General features: G+C 38.8%; 1 protein-coding gene across 2 annotated transcripts in view; it reads left to right on the forward strand.

Moving 5' to 3' along the window:
- TGFBR1 (transforming growth factor beta receptor 1) overlaps positions 1-1,608 on the forward strand; it is a 52,934-nt gene extending 51,326 nt beyond the window's left edge. For both annotated transcript variants that reach the window (XM_032860698.1, XM_032860699.1), the window contains exon 9: positions 500-1,608. In XM_032860698.1, coding sequence (XP_032716589.1) covers positions 500-625 — 126 coding nt within the window. In that variant the 3' untranslated portion in view covers positions 626-1,608. The remainder of the gene's footprint in view (positions 1-499) is intronic.
- The last annotated feature ends 15,927 nt before the right edge of the window (positions 1,609-17,535 follow it).

The raw sequence follows: 17,535 nt of genomic DNA on the forward strand, positions 1-17,535 counted from the left end.
AATCTGTTTTACCTCTCCGATACAACCTCTAATCTTTTGCTGGGGTTGGAGTGGGGCAGTCATCCAACTGTGTGAAGCTTGGGGAGGGGCAAGTACCTGGGATTCCAGCTCTTTTAGCTGATTGATCCTCCTGTTTTTAGCTTGAATTTCACATCAGAGGAACTCAATGCAGTTAATTCCTTGATTCTAGGGAAGTTTCTGTGAGTCAGGTTCCTTTTTTGCCTTGACAGTTCTGGATTAGGATTCAGCTTTTTCAGGTCTGCTAAGTAGGTTGGCCCTCATCCATCTGCTTTCCAGCTACTGACACCAGTACCCCTCTGATGGAAATTGGAAGTCATTTCTATTCATTTGCTATTACAAATAATGCGGAAATATAACAAAACAAAAAAATTGAACATATAATACTTGGAAATAAGATGTACAGAGTAAGGATCTTATTCAGATGAATGGAAAGCACTCATTGGCACTCATTAATTATTTTTCTTCTATTTTTTTGCAGGCCTTGAGAGTAATGGCTAAAATTATGAGAGAATGTTGGTATGCCAATGGAGCAGCAAGGCTTACGGCTTTGCGTATTAAGAAAACACTGTCACAACTCAGTCAACAGGAAGGCATCAAAATGTAGTTCTGCAGCTTTGCCTGAACTCTACTTTTCCTTCGGATCTGCTCCTGGGTTTTAATTTGGGAGGTCAATTGTTCTATCTCACTGAGAGGGAATAGAAGGATATTGCTTCCTTTTGCAACAGTGTAATAAGGTCAACGGAAACTCCCCAGGATTTCTTTGGACCCAGGGTCCTTTCTGTGCACTATGAACACTTCTTTCCCAGGACAGTTACAAAATGTTGTGTAGTCTACCTTTATTTTTTATTAACACAAAACTTGGGTTTTTGTTTTTTGTTTTTTGTTTTTTAAAGATGATTGCTGGTCTTAACTTTAGATTAACTCTGCTGTGCTGAAGATCATCTTTAAGGGTAAAGGAGCTGGATTGTTGAGTTATACGAAACATTTCTTATTTTTAAAGAAAGTGATTTATTCCTGGTTAGTACATTCTCAGAGGATTCTGAACCACTAAAGAGTTTCCTTGATTCAGACTTTGAATGTACTGTTCTATAATTTTCAGGATCTTAAAACTAACACTTATAAAACTCTTATCTTGAGTCTAAAAATGACCTCATATAGTAGTGAGGAACATAATTTATGCAATTGTATTTTGTATACTATTACTGTTCTTTCACATATTCAGAACATTACATGCCTTCAAAATGGGATTGTACTATACCAGTAAGTGCCGCTTCTGTGTCTTTCTAATGGAAATAAGTAGAATTGCTTACAGTCTGTGTGTCTTAAAAGCTGTAGTATTTTAATTCAAAAAGTTTATTTATCTGGGTAACCCAGACATTTTCTGTTTTGTTTTTTGGAAGGGTTTTTTTTGTAGTATGTCATTTGGTATTCCATTTTGAAAATGCCTTTCTTCTACCAAAATGTGCTTAAACCACTAAAGAAATGAAGTGGCATTAATTGGTAAATGTTATCATGGTCATTTTTGAATATTCTCACATCAAGTTTTTGCATCTAAATTATGTTGTCTGTAAGTATACCTTAAAAAAACCAAGTGGCACTGTAGATGCTTATAGTACTCTACTAATTTAAAACTTGTAGCATACAGACTGATTTTTCTAACAGGGAAAATTTGTCTAGCTGCTTGTGAAAAGTTGTGTGGCATTCTGTAAGCCATTTTTTTCCTTTATCTGATCAAAGACAGTGTTATTTTTTTAAGAAATGAGTTACATTTAAAATTAGGGTATGGTTAATGTTAAATAACAGGCCTTTTTTCTAGGAAGGTAAAGGTAGTTAATCATTTGAGTAGATAACAGGTGTGCAAGAGAGTCACATTTGTTATGTAGGAGTCAGTGTTCAGTGGACTTTCTGTCTTTGTAACTAAGGTTAGAGTTAGCGTGGTTCTGAGGTCTCACTACACTTTGAGGAAGGCAGCTTCTAATTCAGTCTTTCCTTCTGTGTGCAGATACTGCAACTGCTTATTTACATGGTTAGGTAATAAGTTTAGTGCACCCTTAACATTTGGGAGAGTGGTAGCTAAAGAACGTTCTGGGTATAGGTTCTCCATTTAACAGGTGTTTTCAGTCGAATTCAATGTTTAAAGCCAACTCGTCACGGTCTTCACAGTAAGTTGAAACTAGCTTATAATAACTGGTTTTTACTTCCAGTGCTTAAAGTCTTAGGGCTTTTACAGTTTTCAGAGTTCTCTTTATCACTGTGATCTTATTCTGATGGGAGAAAAACTATCATAGCAATGAGGCAAGACATTGACTTCATAGTGCTATCAATTTCCGAATGAAAGGGTCAGAATTACCTTTATAGTATTTGGTCAATAAGAGATAGTGGCCATTTACACTGACTGAGCTGCATTCTGATTATGTCTTATCTCTTAAACATAGAATAAATTTGAAAGACTATTTGGTCTTAAAGCCAAAGTAATTTTAGAATGAATGACATATGCATAGGAATTTAGTGTCAGTTTCATGTGTTTAAAAACATCATGGGGAAAATGTGCTTAGAGGTTAATATTTTGACTCCAAATTTGAGTTTTTTTCTGTAGTTACCATGATTTTGTCAAAGCAAATGAATGAGTTTGAGGGGTTTGTTTTATAATTATGTTTTATTTCCTATTTAATCTCTAGCTCTGTGATTAGGTACTTTTTTTTTTCCCCATTTCTAAGCCTGCCAGATCTGCTTTATGAAATCCAGGGGACCAATGCTAAAACTATTTTTATATAATTTTGAGAACATACCAAACGTTCTTGTCTGATCTAAAATTGAGATACATGATTTCTCACTCTCATATAAGGTAATCAACTTTTACTGAAGATATTCTTTATTAAATCAAAGATTCAGTTGTAATTTTACTCTTCTTGCCTACATGGATAAAATGTACTTTTGGTGAGTCAGGGAATTTTTTTTAAAGTTTAAAAGTTTAAAAGAGTTTAGTTCTAAATTCAGTTTACAAATTACTGCAGCAAATTCCTTTTATGGGTAATGACAGCTTGATAAACCCTGATTAATTATTATTGAAAATGAAAGTTACTTAAAAATGAAATAGATCATGATTACTATGGCTGTAACTGCAGATACGTTTGACTAGAGTATTAATTTTGTCATTTAGACACACAAGCCTTTGTTTATACTGCCCATCTTCACATGCTCACCTTTCAAAATTAAACTTGGTTTAAAATATACCTTAAGACCAATTACCTGTCCACATCCATTTTGTCAGTGCCCCTGAGGAATGGGGATGAGGGAGGTAAGACCCCATGGGGTGCGGGTATCCCCGGTCCTTCCTTCCTAACTTCAGCTTACATTTCTCTCAGCCTGCCTTCCTGCTGGCCCCTGACTCAGAGACAGATTGCCTTGCCACCACCCCAGCCATCTCCCCTCAGCAGCCTTTTGAATAGCTGTGGGACATGCTTCCATTTCCTTGAGTCACTGGATGTTGCTGGGAGGGTTCTCTAAGTTTGGAGATGGGGTGGATGATGGCCCTGCTGGCTGTTTTGTGACTTCAGCTATGGCCGAGCAGTGGAAGGCAGCAAGGTAGCAGTTATGGTGGCAGGAGTTCATTGTGCCCGAAGCAGGGGCACAGGGCGCTGTCAGAAGAGAGGAGCCTGTAGTTCTGCTGTAGTGAGAGAGCTCAAGAAGGGCCTTGAGTCCGCGCACAGTGACATGGTTAGTGACGTCAGCAATTGCACACTGCAGTTCTTATTACAAAGTGGCCACTTGGCCATTCTGCAGCTCACACGTGAGCTCCCTTCAGTTCCCCCTCTACATCTGAGAGCTGTCCCGTATAGAATATTTTCTAAAACAAGATGGCATAGTGCCAACTAAAATGCAGAACAAAATCAGTATCCTGTTGGACATGTCCTGTCAACATTTATTTTTATCCTTGCACTGAAAGAGTGATTGTAAGTCAGCTGTTTCTTTTTGTTTCTTGACTGTGGCAGTGTTCTGGCTCCAAATGATGGAGATTCCAAATAACGGTTCTGTTACAGCATGGCAGGAAATGCCAGTTCAGATATTTTTGAGATCCTAAAGAATGGGTCTGGACGTGTCATCTGTAGCTCCTTGTGTCTTCTTTGGAATGCTGGACTACCCACAGGCCCTCTCTCTAGGAGTGCTGAAATTCTAAGACTTTCTGAGGATTGTCCGTACTCTTAAACTTGTCGGCACCATTATGCAATCTTATTTGTAACTGTAGACTTTCAAGAATGTGTTAATAACATTCAGCCTGTTTCTTAAAGCTCAAAGAAAAGAACTTAATTGAATTTGTTTTTATATTTTGACAAGATTTGTGAATTGAATATCATGAACCGTGTTTTGATATCCCTTTTTCACATTGTGCCAATGGAATGGGGTGTTCGGTATTTCTTTATGTGTCAAGGAGATGCTTCAAAGTGTCAATTGCTTTAAACTTAAATTACCTCTCAAGAGACCAAGGTACATTTACCTCATTGTATATATAATGTTTAATATTTGTCAGAGCATTCTCCAGGTTTGCAGTTTTATTTCTATAAAGTATGAGTGTTATGTTGCTAAATTACTCAAATGGTACTGTATTGTTTATATTTGTACCCCAGATAACATCTTCTATAGTTTTTGTTCTCTGTATTTTATTGTATTTGTGCAAAATTCTTTTGGCTTTATCAGTGGGATTTCTGCCCTTTCAGATGTGTACAGAAAATATCCATATAAATTTTCATTTAAATTGAATGATTTTGAGAAACCTGTAAAGAGGAAAGAAAAACAAAAACTGCAGTTCCCCAGAAGTTTTTAAAGTTGTATATTGTATTTGTAGTAATATTCTGAATAAGTTGTAAATAGGAAGTAGAAGAGCGATGCTTATGTCAATTCCTAACACTACAGTAGAAAAATGGAAGCAGTGCAAATAAATGACTTTTTTTTTCCCAAGTACTAGTGGCATAATTTAAAATAAAGTGTGTATATTGGACTGAGCCATGCTGTTATGAAATGTAGTTGCTGTAGATAGACATTAGAACTTCTGGATTATTCCCCAGTACAGGTTACATGGTTGAGAAGTGCCCCAGCCCCAAGGTGCCTCCATGGGCACGGTAGCTGCTTCCCACATACGCAGGGGTGCTGACCTGTCAGTGTGCAGGATGGGACCTGCCTCCCTGTGAACTACGTTGTCTCTTGCTCAGCAAATTTGCTAAGGTTGTGTTAAAGTGAAAGTATTTTGATTCTCAAAAGTTTTGCAGTTGTTTTCAAAGGAAACTTAGAGGGTTCTCATCTTTTCCTAATTTAAGGATCTGTGAGAATTGGCATAATTTGTAAAAATAGCCTTTCCTTTTTTTTTTTTTTTTAAGATTTTATTTATTTATTTGACAGATGGAGCTCACAAGTAGGCAGAGAGAAGGAAGCAGGCTCCCTGCTGAGCAGAGAGCCCGATGCGGGGCTCGATCCCAGGACCCTGGGATCATGACCTGAGCCGAAGGCAGAGGCTTTAACCTACTGAGCCACTTGGGCGCTATACCCCCTTTTTAAAAGTAGATTTAAACAGTTAGTATGCGGGCAGTGGGTACTTGGCTCATGAGAAAACAGAGCAGAGAGTGGATGAAGAGATGTGGCCCCCAAACTCTTGACTAACCGCTGGGAGGGGTTTTGCGGACTGGCTTGTTGCTCTTGCATTACAGACTGTCACTTCAGTTCAAAGACTGGATTTAGGGATTTTCTTTTTCCTTCTCCATAGTAAAGAAGACACATCACCAGCATGTAGAGCTTTTGTCGAAACATGGAAAAAAGTGAAATTATTTTTAAAACACAGATGTAGAGAAACAGCAGAACCAGTTTCATACTGGCCTCTTCTAATTTAGAAAAAATGTTTCTACGTATGTGGTCTCACAGACATACCTTGCAACTCTGCACTGTTTGTTTTACAGTTGAGGATTTACAAAACAATGGGGCTATTCTGAAAGATGAGTAGAAAAAGTTGATGTTACAAAAGCTGACGCTCAGTCATATATGGTTCAGCCATGCATAATTTTTAAGAATTGGGAAATAAATAATACTAAATCATTATGGAAATGAAGGATTCTTTGTGAGAGCTAAAGAGAAACGGGAAAGGTAAGAAGTTTAAGATAACTATTTTCTATTAGAAGGAGTAGAATTATAAAGGAGGATTGGCAATTTAAGTATTTCAAAGGGGAAAGAATCCGTTGAGAGGATAAGAAAAATCGGAAGGAAAGGGGAATATTGGCATAGACCACTAAAAGAATGTGCACATACTGTGGTAGGCAGCACTAAAACACTTGGGATCTCAATGTTGGAGTAGATGGTGTAGAGGATGTCTGGTTCTTTGCTTAAAGGGAGGTGTGATTGAGAAACTTTGGTAATGCTAGGCATTTTTATCTATTTTAAAGATTTATTTTAGTGTGTGTGTAGGTGCGGGGAGGAGCAGAGGGACAGAATCTTTAAGCAGCCCCCGTGCTGAGCCTGAGTGGTGTTCCTGTCCTGGGGACTTCATCCACTGACCCATGAGATCACTACCTAACAAAACCAAGAGTCAGACGCTCAACCGGCTGAGCCACCTACATGCCAAAAACTATGTGGGAAAGGTTATGGACATCAACCTTAAAATAACATTAGAACTGTTGCTTGGCACCCCTGATACTCAAAAGAGGAGTCAGGTGGTCATTGGATTCATAAGCTGAACTAGATGTGGGCATTCAGTGTGGGGTGGATTAAATACACTTTTGAGACTTAATTCCAGATGCGGAGAGACGATTGCACTTGTCATTACCTAGTGTTTGAGTTTTTCCACGTGTTTTCATATATATGATCTCACCTGATTTTTGCAACTAGGAGAGATGGTGGCCAACGAAGTGCCCTAAGGAGGGGACAGAGGACTGAGAAGAGCGTTTAGGGAGTGGGTAAAGGTGAACTGGGTGTGCATTTTTGGGGGTGAAGCCAGAGAGAGCAGATAAGAGGCTCAGGAGTCACTGTGTTTCCTTCACTGGGCTTCCCCTTTGTGAGCTGCTTTCACTTCTGGCTTGTTCCCTGAGAGTCGGATGTGGGAGTTCAAAGCCTTGCAGCTTGGGAGGCCCAGTGGTAGCTGGGTAAGGCCCCGAGCCAGCCTTGGTGCTCACCTCAGTCTCAAGGAGAGAGAGTGAGGCCTCAAAAATCTCTCAACACAACAACAGGGGGGCACCTGGGTGGCTCAGTGGGTTAAAGCCTCTGCCTTCAGCTCAGCTCAGCTCATGATCTCAGGGTCCTGGGATTGGGTTCTCTGCTCAGGGGGGAGCCTGCTTCCTCCCCTCTTTCTGCCTGCCTCTCTGCCTACTTGTGATCTCTTTATGTCAAATAAATAAATAAAATCTTTGAAACAACAACAACAGGAACCACCCCCCCCCCCAAAAAAAAACTTAGCCGAACATTCTAGATGTTCTCAATATGTAGCAGACCTACCTAGATCTGAACAGGCTACAGCAGTTACAAACAGTGCAGGCAGAATATGCCATGGGCACATTTGTCTCTGGTTCCTGAGTAGGGGAGGCTCAGGGAGGGCACTGGGTACAATAATTTTATACACCAAGCCCAGACCTTTCCTTCCTTTTCCAACTCTTGGATACACAGGAGTGTAGGGAAGGTGACTCCTGCTACCCTGAGGCCCCTCCAGCAGCTCAGAAGGGCTCAACATCCACACTGTGGGTGTGACTCAGATTTAGGGCCTGCAGATTGTGATTAAGTTACCACTCTCCAGTAGGCCCCAGAGTGTCCGGTATTTCTATATCTAATCTTAAGCCTGCTTAGGATAACAGTCCCCTTGGGAATCTCTGACTCAAGGCCAGCGGAGGGATGTTGGGCTCATGGGTGATGCTTGCACTTTCAGGAAGCTCAGAGATTTTTGGTTGGGAGGATTTGGATACAACTGGCTTTCAAAAATGAAGGTAAAAAAAAAAAAAAGGTGGCAAAGTAAAGAGATAAAAAGACTCCGTTTGTTGCCTGTGGATCTGCTTTTAAAGAAACCCTTCAGAATGAAAATGAATAACACCAGATGGTCGCTCGAACCCACAGGATGCAAAGAGGACTACTGGAAATGGTACATGCATTACCGATGTAACAAATTACCACCAATGTCCTGTCTTAGAACAATACCCTCTTATGATCACATGCTTCTGTAGTTCAGAAGTCCAAGTATAATGTGGCTGAGTTGGTTCTCTGCTCCATGTTTTAGAAGGTCAAAATCAAGGTCTTGACTGTACTGCATTCCTTCTGGAGGCTTAGGATAAATTCACTTCCAAGCTCAGTCAGGTTGTTGGTAAAATCGGCTCCATGCGGTTGCAAGACTGAGGTCCCCATTTCCTTGCTGACTGTCCCAGAAGTTATTCTCAGCCTCTGGAAGCCACTTGCAATTCTTGGCTATTGGTTCCTTTCCTCCATCTTCAACAGTAATAAAGCCGACAACAGTAATATGGGTCCTTTTCATACTTCATCTCCCTGTTCTCTCCTGCCTCATCTCGTTTCTCTCTCCCATTGCATTTCTCTCTGATGGACTCTTCTACCTCCCTCTTCTATTGTTTATAGATTATGTGTGATTACAGTGTGATTACAATGGGCCCATCTGGATAATCTAGGATAATTTCCCCATTTAGTAACCTTAATTTCATTTGCAAAGTCCTTTCTTGGCAGTACCTTGATTGAATAACCAGAGGATGAGAATCTTGGGGAGACATTTGCCTACACAATAAATGTATCTTTTCTTTTTTAAATGGCATGTTACTGTATAGAGCAATAATCGCAACACTCTAGCATAGATGCAATGTGTATTATAATAACAGCACAAAGGAGGGAGTAGGAAATGGAGCTATATTGAAACAAACATTTATGTTTTATTGAAATTATGTTAGTGTTAAAATGAAGAAGACTGTGACAAATTGAAATGCATATTGTCATGGTCCCTAGAGCAAGCACTAACACAATACTTAAAAAAAACAGTGTTAAAAAATCAACAGAAATTAAAATGGCACACAAAAGTAGGTAGCAAGAGAGGGACAGAGAAGCAAAAAGATACAGACATTTGGAAAACAAATAGCAAAATGTTAGCCATAACTCTAAGCATACCAATAATTTCATTAAATGTGATTGGACTAAATACTCAAAAGGTAGAAATTGTCAGAATGGATAAAAAAAAATAAGACTCAACTATATGGTGTTTACAAGAGACACACTTAAGATTCAAAGACAAATAGTTTGAAAGTAAAAGTATGGAAAAACATATACTGTGCAAATGGTAACCATAAGAAAGCAGGAATAGCTATATTAGTATCGGGCAAAACGGGCTTCGAGACAAGAAATGTTACCAGAAATAGAGGACATTTCGAATGATTTTTAAAAGGGTCAATATATCAGGGAGATATAACAACCATTAGTGTATATGCACCTACCAACAGAACCCCAAATACATGAAGAAAAAGGGACAGATGTGAAAGAAGAAATAATTAATTCAACAATAATATGTGGAGATTTCAATATCCTATTCTCAATAACTGATAGAACAATCTATCAACAATTGATAGAACAAACAAAAAAGCAAATAAAAGAACACTGTTAGTCAACTTGTCCTACATTTGTAGAACACCAGCCACCAGCAGCAGAAGATACACTCTTCTCAAGTCCACATGGAACATTCTCCAGAGAAGACCATATACTGTGCCATAAAACAGGTCTCAACAACAACAGCAACAAATTGAAATCATAGGTAGTATCTTCTCCAACCATGTTGAAATTAAATTAGAAGTCACCACAGAAAGAAATCCCCAAATGTATTGGAAATTAACACATTTTCTAAATAACTCATTGAGGAAACCACAAGGGAAATTAGAAAATAATTTTAACTAAATGAAAACAAAAACATCCAAATTCATGGCATGCAGCTAAAACAGTGCTGACAGGGAAACTTGTGCTTTTAAATACCTATATTTAAAAAGTTATTTAAATCCCACAAAGATAGATACAAATCCTTAACACAATATTAGCAAACTGAATCCAGCAAAAAATAAAAAGGTTTATACATCAGGACTAAATGAGATTTATCCAAGTGCTGCAAGCTTGATTTACCATCCCCAAATCAATCCTTTACACCATATTGATAAAAGGATAAAACCCATATGATCAATTAAATAGACAACAGGAAAAGCATCGGATAGAATTCAACACCCCCCCCAAAAAAAGAATTCAACACCCATTAATGATAAACACTCAACAAAGTAGGAATAGAAGGCAACTTCTTCAACCTAAGGAAGGACTCTTCAATCTATGAAAAACCATGTCTAACATACTTAATGGAGGGAGAGCACATTTCTCCTGAAATCAGGAACAAGTGAAGAATGTCTACTCTCATTATCTCTATTCAGCCTTGTAGTGAAGCTTCTATCTAGCTCCCCCACTTGGTATCCCTAAAAAGAAGGAGTCATTTAAAGTAGTGGGGGGGGGGTGACTGTCTTTATTCACAAGTGACATGATCCTATAGGATCTTAAGGAATCCACAAAAAAACTGCTAGAACTAGTAAATTTATCAAGGTTATAGAATACAAGTACAATACATACACAAAAGATCTATTGAATTCTCTATATTAACAAAGAACAATCCCCTAAATTAAAAAAAAACCAACAACAACAAACAAACAACCACTCAATAGCACAAAGAGAACACAGAAATAGACTGATTTCATTGAAATTTATGTAATTCCTGAGAACTTAGGGATCTAAATAAAGGGAGAAACACTCTATGTTTGTGGATTAGAGGACTCGGTACTCTTACAATGGCAGTCCTCCCCAAATTATTCCATAGGTTCAACTCAATCCCCAGCCTCCCTTCCTTCGTCTTCCTCGTGGCTCCACTAATCCCTGGCTTCACTCTTGCTATTCTGTTCATTTCTTCCATCAGCTCCACCCATGTCCTTTTCTTTAAATTTTTCTTGCACTTGATTTTATTTTTTCTAAGACAGTGGGCTGTCCTTAGAACCCAGCACCTTTTAGTAAGATGAAGTTTGGGGATTTTTTATTTAAATTATTTAAAGTGAAAGAATACTTTTTATACTTAAATACTTACTGAGTATTGACAATATAGCAATTTCTATAAAAATCATTCACATCTTTAAATTATTCTTGTACTGTCCTTCCAGACTGACAAACACTCAGAATACTTACTTACAGCATTCTAGAACTCAGCCCAGCATATAAACATTGTGAACTGGATGATTTTGGAAGTCTTTCCAGTTCTAGTATTTTGTGATCCTAATAGTTTTTTCCTTATGTTTCTTTTTTAAACTCATCAGAGAATGAAGTCTGCTTTGCTGTTACTGGGACGCTGATACTTTCAACAGACGAATGGATAAAGAAGATGTGGTCCATATATACAATGGAATATGACTCAGCCATCAGAAAGGATGAATACCCACCATTTGCATTGACATGGATGGGACTGGAGGAAATGATCCTAAGGGAAGTAAGTCAAGCAGAGAAAGACAATAATCATATGGTTTCACTTATTTGTGGAACAGAAGGAAAAGCATGGAGGACATTAGGAGAAGGAAGAGAAAAATAAAGGAGGGGAATCAGAGGCAGAGAAGAACCATGACAGACTATGGACTGCAGGAAACAAACAGGGTTTTAAAGTGGGGCGGGGGGGGCGGAGGATGGAGTATCTGGGTGATGATTATTAAAGAGGGTATGTGTTGTAATGAGCACTGAGTGTTTTACGCAAGCAATGAATCATGGAACACTATATCAAAAACTAATGAGGACTATATGGTGACTAACAGGACATAAAAAAATTAAAATATAAAGGAGTAAGAGTTTGGTTTGTTAGATGGGTTTTTTTTAAGGTTTTTTTTTTTAAGATTTTATTTATTTATTTGAGAGAAAGAGAGCACCCAAGTGAGAGAGCACAAGCAAGGGGAGAAAGGCAGAGGGAGGAGAAGCAGACTCCCCACTGATAAGGGAATCTGAGGTGGGGCCTCAGTTCCAGGACCCTGGGATCATGACTTGAGCGAAAGGCAGACGCTTAACCAACTGAGCCACCCAGATGCCCCAGGGCCTATGTTTTTAAGGAATGTGTCCTAAGCCTGGATGAGTATGATATGGAAATCCGAGGCTCGATAAACCCAAGTTGGGCTTGGCAGAGGCTCACCAGATCTAGTTTGACTCCTGGGCTCTTTGGTATCTTGGCTCTGTGGGAGTTGTTCCAAAGGCCAGTCTGTGGATGGGTGTCCCTGCTGTAAGGGGACTTGCCCAGTACTCCACACAGTAGGCACCCAAGAGGGACTTGTTGAATTCCTGCTTGCCAGGGCCATGTAATCTGACTTCTCAGAAATGCAGACATTCTTGCTGTGACCTCAGGATGGAGGGTTATCCTGCCTCTCCATCCATTTTTAGTGACCAGGGATGTATTCACTGTTTCACAGTATATTTCTGGAGAGAAATACTTATGAAAAGAAAAAGTCCTTTCTGGTATCCTATTCCCCCTCGTCATTGGTCCCACACACCAAGGCTTTGCCTTAGTTTCTGACGATCTCAGAAACTGGAGATCGTCTTGTCCCTTGGGCCAGCTCTTTGCCATTTCTGAAACCCTTGCCCAAGCCCTCCTGAGCATCTCTCTGTACGATCCCGATTTCCTACTCATACTGCTTGGAGTCCATGCTCCCAGGAGAAGATAAACCAGATTTCAGGTCTGTGCCGGTCTCAGGAGGTACTGTGAACTTAAAAAACAAAACAGATTATGCTGAGCGAAATAAGTCAAGCAGAGAGAGTCAATTATCATATGGTTTCACTTATTTGTGGAGCATAACAAATAACATGGAGGACATGGGGAGATGGAGAGGAGAAGGGAGTTGAGGGAAACTGGAAGGGGAGGTGAAACATGAGTGACTATGGATTCTGAAAAACAACCTGAGGGTTTTGAAGGGGGGGGGGTGGGAGGTTGGGGGAACCAGGTGGTGGGTATTAGGGAGGGCACGTATTGCATGGAGCACTGGGTGTGGTGCAAAAACAATGAATACTGTTACGCTGAAAAGAAAAAAAAAACAAAAAACAAAAAAAACCCAAAAGAACAAAACAGAAAGCCATCCCAACTCAGCCTTTTCTCCAAGAAGTCCTCAGCAGATGGCAGTGTTGATCTTTCATTGGTTTTTGGTCCACAGAGAATTTGTTTTGTTTTGTTTTATTTTGACAAATTTAGACCAGCCAACATTTCTACCTTGCTTTAGATGCAGGTTCCACAACACATAGTTCTTTTTACTCAGGGTTTTTTGTTTGGGCCTCACCAAAAACCTTAAGTCCCTCAGGCAGGCTAATAATTAAGCAAATCTTCAAACCAATATTTCTATTTAAAATGTTTTAATTACAAAAGCTAAGCTTGCTTGTAAAAATTCAAAAATATACAGAAGTTTAGAAAGTGAAATTGAATGAAGGTTTTCCAGGTGTTTTACTGGGCATGTAATTTACATCTATAACAATATGTATATATACCAGTGGGGTCCATACTATTGCTATTACTCTGCAACTTACATTTACTTCCTCCTGGACTGTGCACTCTTCCACAGCAACACATAACACCATCATTTTCCCCATGTTCATGGTTTATAACATTTACATTCTGTTCCAGAAACCATAGTCAAGTCTTCCAGGCTTGAAGTTCTACATAGTTAAACCCAATAAAAATAGCATTCACTGTACTGTGGTTATGTAAATATTAATCACAGCAGAACAAAATGAAATCAGATCTACAGTGAAATAAAGAAAATCCCACGTACTTAACGATGACCACGAAATTGTCAAGGTTCAAAGCAGTCTTTTTTTTTTTCTAATGGAATTTCCCACTTTATTTTTAAAGTTAATTAAATTGAATTATAATTGACATACAATATCCTGTGAGTTGCAGGGTGTACAGCATAGTGATTTGATATCCTTATACATGAAGTGATCACCGTGGTAGGTCTAGTTACCAACAGTCGCTATACAGAGTTGTTACTGGATTACTGATTATAGTCCCTGTGTCAAATCTGCCTTCTAATTTCATTTTTACTTTCCTCATTTTTACTCAGCTATCATTGTTCTTTAGTAGTTTGTTTTAATCTCATGTTCCTTGAAATCTCATTCCTGCATTCCTTTGGCTTTCCTGCAGTAACCCCTTGAGTGATTTGTGAATTTAAGAGCCGCCATCATAAGATTTCCCAGCACAGCTGACTGCTGGCTTGGCCAACACTGTAATTTAGGCTCAAGTTCATAGTTCATTGGAATTTTAAAGTCATGGTTTAAAAGTATTTGTGATGTGAAATCTGATGTTAGTCAGATTTGCACTCCTTGGTAAGCTGACCTATTTTTTTTCTTTCTGGAGGACTTTGAGATTTTATCGTTGTTCTGAAATTTTGTTAAGTATCTAAGTCTGAATCTCGCTTTCATTTATCCCGCTTGATACATGGTGGGCTCTTTCAATTTGAAGATTTGTGTTTTCCCCTAGCTAAGAAAAATTTTCTGTTATGTCTTTGATCCCCACCCCCCGCCTTTTTCTTTTTTCTTTTTCTTCTCTTTTCTTTTTCTTTATCTTTTTTTTTTTTTTGAGGGGGGGCAGTTCTTTCTTCCTCAAACTCCTACTGAATGAATGGATGTGATCTTCCTGAATCTTTATCTGTCTATGGACTTTTCTTTCATTTTTCACTACTTTGTGTTTTTTTCTTGTGTTGTAGATTTCATTGACTTCAAGATAACTGGTCTGGTTTCCAGTCTTAGCTATATTATTCCTTCTGTTTGCTGGATTTTTAAACTTTGACAACCCTTTTGTATATACAGAAATGATTTCCTGTTCTCCTCATGGCTCCCTTTTTAATGGCAGCCTGATCTTGTTTTAGAGATTTAACATTCTCTCAAATCTGTCCAAAGATACTTAGAGTTTTCTTCTTGAATATTCCCTACTGTGTCTTATATTTTCCAAGGTGGCTTGTTTTATTTTTCTTTGTTTAGCTTTCCTGCTATTGGTTTTCCTCAAACATTTTTTAAAATTATTTTTATTAACATATAATGTATTATTAGCCCCGGGGTACAGGTCTGTGAATCATCAGGCTTACACATTTCACAGCACTCACCATACCACATACCCTCCCCAATGTCCATAACCCAACCACCCTCCCTACCTCCCTCCCCCCAGCAACCTCTGTTTGTTTTGTGAGATTAAGAGTCTCTTATGGTTTGTCTCCCTCCCGATCCCATCTTGTTTCACTTTTTTCCTTCCCTACCCCCCAAAACCCCCACCCTGCCATCTCAAATTCCTCATATGAGAGATCATATGATAATTGTCTTTCACTGATTGAGTTATTTCACTAAGCATAATGGCCTCTAGTTCCATCTATGTTGTTGCAAATGGCAAGATTTCATTTCTTTTGATGGCTGCATAATATTCCTGTGTGTGTGTGTGTGTGTGTGTGTGTGTGTGTGTACCACATCTTCTTTATCCATTCATCTGTTGATGGACATCTAGGTTCTTTCCATAGTTTGGCTGTTGTGGACATTGCTGCTATAAACATTTGGGTGTATGTGCCCCTTCAGATCACTACATTTGTATCTTTAGGGTAAATACCCAGTAGTGTGATTGCTGGATCATAGGTTAGCTGTATTTTCAACCTTTTGAGGAACCTCCATACTGTTTTCCAGAGTGGCTACACCAACTTGCATTCCTACCAACAGTGTAGGAGGGTACCCCTTTCTCCGCATCCCTGCCAACACCTGTTGTTTCCTGACTTGTTAATTTTAGCCATTCTGACTGGTATGAGGTGGTATCTCACTGTGGTTTTGATTTGTATTTCCCTGATCCTGAGTGATGTTGAGCACTTTTTCATGTGTCTGTTGGCCATCTGGATGTCTTCTTTGCAGAAATGTCTGTTCATGTCTTCTTCCCATTTCTTGATTGGATTATTTGTTCTTTGGATGTTGAGTTTGATAAGTTCTTTATAGATTTTGGATACTAGCCCTTTATCTGATATGTCTTTTGTGAATATCTTCTCCCATTCTGTCAGTTGTCTTTTGGTTTTGTTGACTATTTCCTTTGCTCTGCAAAAGCTTTTGATCTTGATGAAGTTCCAATAGTTCATTTTTGCCCTTGCTTCCCTTGTCTTTGGTGATGTTTGTAGGAAGAAGTTGTTGCGGCTGAGGTTGAAGAGGTTGCTGCCTGTGTTCTCCTCAAGGATTTTGATGGATTCTTGTCTCATATGGGGGTCTTTCACCCATTTTGAGTCTATTTTTGTATGTGGTGTAAGGAAATGGCCCAGTTTCATTCTTCTGCATGTGGCTGTCCAATTTTCCCAACACCATTTGTCGAAGAGACTGTCTTTTTTCCATTGGACATTCTTTCCTGCTTTGTCAAAGATTAGTTGACCATAGAGTTGAGGGTCCGTTTCTTGGCTCTCTCTTCTGTTCCATTGATCTATGTGTCTGTTTTTGTGCCAGTACCATACTGTCTTGATAATGACAGCTTTGTAATAGAGCTTGAAGTCTGGAATTGTGATGCCACCTACTTTGGCTTTCTTTTTCAACATTCCTCTGACTATTCGGGGTCTTTTCTGGTTTCATATAAATATTAGGATTATTTGTTCCATTTCTTTGAAAAAAATTGATGGTATTTTAATAGGGATTGTATTAAATGTGTAGATTGCTTTAGGTAGCATAGACATTGTCACAATATTTGTTCTTCCAATCCATGAGCATAGAATGTTTTCCATTTCTTTGTGTCTTCCTCAATTTCTTTCATGAGTACTTTGTAGTTTTCTGAGTAGAGATTCTTTGACTCTTTGGTTAGGTTTATTTCTAGGTATCTTATGGCTTTGGGAGCAATTTTAAATGGGATTGACTCTTTAATTTCTCTTTCTTCTGTCTTGCTGTTGGTGTATAAAAATGCAACTGATTTCTATGTATTGATTTTATATCCTAACACTTTACTGAATTCCTGTACGAGTTCTAGCAGTTTTGGGGTGGAATCTTTTGGGTTTTCCACATAAAGTATCATATCATCTGCAAAGAGTGAGAGTTTGACTTCTTTGCTGATTCAGATGCCTTTTATTTCTTTTTGTTGTCTGATTGCTGAGGCTAGGACTTCTAGTACTATGTTGAATAGCAGTGGTGATAATGGACATCCCTGCCATGTTCCGGACCTTAGTGGAAAAGCTCTCAGTTTTTCCCCATTGAGAATGATATTCGTGGTGGGTTTTTCATTGATGATATTGAGGTATGTACCCTCTATCCCTACACTGTGAAGAGTTTTGATCAAGAAAAGATGCTGTACTATGCTTTTCCAGCATCTACTGAGAGTATCATATAGTTCTTGTTCTTTCTTTTACTGATGTATTATATCACATTGACTGATTTGTGGATGTTGAGCCTACCTCGCAGCCCAGGAATAAATCCCACTTGGTCGTGGTGAATAATCTTGTAATGTACTGTCGGATCCTATTGGCTAGTATT

The sequence above is a fragment of the Lontra canadensis genome, unplaced genomic scaffold, assembly GCF_010015895.1.
Source record: "Lontra canadensis isolate GAN:19392208 unplaced genomic scaffold, GSC_riverotter_1.0 scaffold19, whole genome shotgun sequence".
NCBI classification, from domain to species: Eukaryota; Metazoa; Chordata; class Mammalia; order Carnivora; family Mustelidae; genus Lontra; species Lontra canadensis.